General features: G+C 39.2%; 1 protein-coding gene across 1 annotated transcript; it reads left to right on the top strand.

The window, feature by feature from the left end:
* Positions 1-210: 210 nt before the first annotated feature.
* Positions 211-2,100, top strand: LOC103461474 (UDP-glucuronosyltransferase 1-5-like; the record flags this gene model as incomplete). The annotated part of the gene is made up of 5 exons (XM_017303655.1): positions 211-314; positions 482-495; positions 899-966; positions 1,127-1,407; positions 1,501-2,100. Coding segments are annotated over exons 3-5 (885 nt in total), but the record flags the coding sequence as incomplete, so codon positions are not given.
* Positions 2,101-2,105: the final 5 nt, after the last annotated feature.

The raw sequence follows: 2,105 nt of genomic DNA, 5'->3' as shown, positions 1-2,105 counted from the left end.
CCTCGAACCCGGGTCTCCCGGGTGGAAGACTGGTGACTTACCCATTGAGGTATCCATTCCTCCCACAGTCTTTGCATATAACCCCTCTTGACTCTGGTTACTTTAGTAGTATTCCAACAGATCCATGTTATCATCTCTCACCCATATTCCAACAGATCCATGTTTTCATGTCTCACCCATATTCCAACAGATCCATGTTTACATCTCTAACCAGCTCCAACCAGGCCTCGAACCCGGGTCTCCCGGGTGGAAGACCCTTGGGTCTACAGCAACCCAAGCTGTAGACCTCTGAAGCTCCACTGGAGTTACCAAAGGTATTTTAGTGATTTCTCTCTCAAGTACTTCCCAACGTGTCAGTTTTTCTCAATTAATTTCTGACATGTCTCCTGAAAATCCATACTCCCTCACCCACATACACACACACACTGGTAGGGTACTGTGTTTGTAACCATAGAGTTTTTTTTTCTTTTTTTTTTCACAGATGTGGATGTGAAGGTGCTGTTTTTGACTCTTACTCCTACTCGTCTGGTTAAATTCATATTTTTGTAATGCGAAACACATAAAAAATAAAACAAATTTTAAACACAAATCCAACAATATACACTGTAAATGTAAATTTCCAAAATGTTTACAGTCAAAACAACCTTGTTTTTGCCCTTAAATTCCTAACTGTTCCCAATTATGAAAGCAAAAACAGAGTAAAGTAAATATTAATTTCTAGATTATGTTGTAAAACTAAATCTCGGTTAGGTTCCCAATAATAATAAGTTGGCTGTAGTAAGGTATATTCATTTAATTTCGAAGAATTTAAAGCAGCTTCTTGCAGTGTGTGTACTACTTGTAACTCATTTACTTTGTGACGGTTTTTTATCTCTTTTATTGGTGTTTGTACTCAAAGGTCTCATACAGGAGATGGACAGTCAGTCTGCTTGCAAGTCGAGATAATATTAACTTACTTCAATATGGGTGAGTAACTGTCACTATGATTATTGTCTTGTGTTAGGGGTTTTACTCACTTTCTATATGTGGAGTGAAATTATGCATTTTCCCTATAAATTGGTAAATATCTGAGTTTCTGGTTATACATTTTCTGAAAACTCAGAGGAATGTTTGTTATGCATTTTAGGAGCGGGTGGATTCTTAGTAGTCTTCAGCTTGTTTCAGATTTTCTTCATATCGCACTGCGACGCAGGGAATATTTTGGTATATCCTCTAGATGGCAGCCACTGGATCAATATGAAGATCCTGTTAGAAGAACTTCATGCCAGGGGTCACAACATCAGTGTGATCAGAGGTTCCAGCAGCTGGTATATTCCAGAAAAATCCCCCCTCTACACATCCATCACAGTTGAAATGGACAGAGATGTGAAGGATTTCTTTGCTGACTTTATACAATACCAACTGCGGGTATGTGATTATAAATGTATGTGTTGGATCCAATGTGCGGTTTTGTACTAATTGTACAGAAAGTTATTAAAGTTGTATTCATTTTTATTTCAGGTGCACCGAGAAGGGTCCTCACTGATAACGTTCTTCAAGCTCACAAAAAAGTTTATGTCCTTTGTTTCTGTGGGCCACACTCTTTGGTGTGATGCTGCATCAAAGATTTTGGAAAATCCAAAGTTGATAAAAAGCTTCATAGAATCACAGTATGATCTGGTTCTTACTGATCCAGGAATAGGACCAGGTGTTGTGTTAGCTAAATATCTTAAACTGCCATTAGTCCTCAACGTTCGCTGGATTACCAGTGGAGAAGGTCACTTTGTGTTGGCTCCCTCACCGCTCTCTTATATCCCAGTGATCCCAGGACCTGGTCTAACAGACAAAATGAATTTCATCCAGAGAATCCAAAACATTTTTTTCTATAGTATCATATTATTCCAGCAGAAATTTGTGGTGGGACCTATTTATGATGCTATGTGTGATAAATACATTGAGGGTGGATGCGACATTGTCTCACTGCTTCAAGATGCTGATATTTGGCTGTTCAGGTCAGATTTTGTCTTTGATTTTCCTCGGCCAACAATGCCAAATGTTGTCTACATTGGAGGGTTCCAGTGTAAACCTGCGCAGCCTCTACCAGCGGACCTGGAGGAGTTTGTTCA

The sequence above is a fragment of the Poecilia reticulata genome, unplaced genomic scaffold, assembly GCF_000633615.1.
Source record: "Poecilia reticulata strain Guanapo unplaced genomic scaffold, Guppy_female_1.0+MT scaffold_1702, whole genome shotgun sequence".
NCBI classification, from domain to species: Eukaryota; Metazoa; Chordata; class Actinopteri; order Cyprinodontiformes; family Poeciliidae; genus Poecilia; species Poecilia reticulata.
This window is presented reverse-complemented; position numbering and strand designations above follow the sequence as displayed.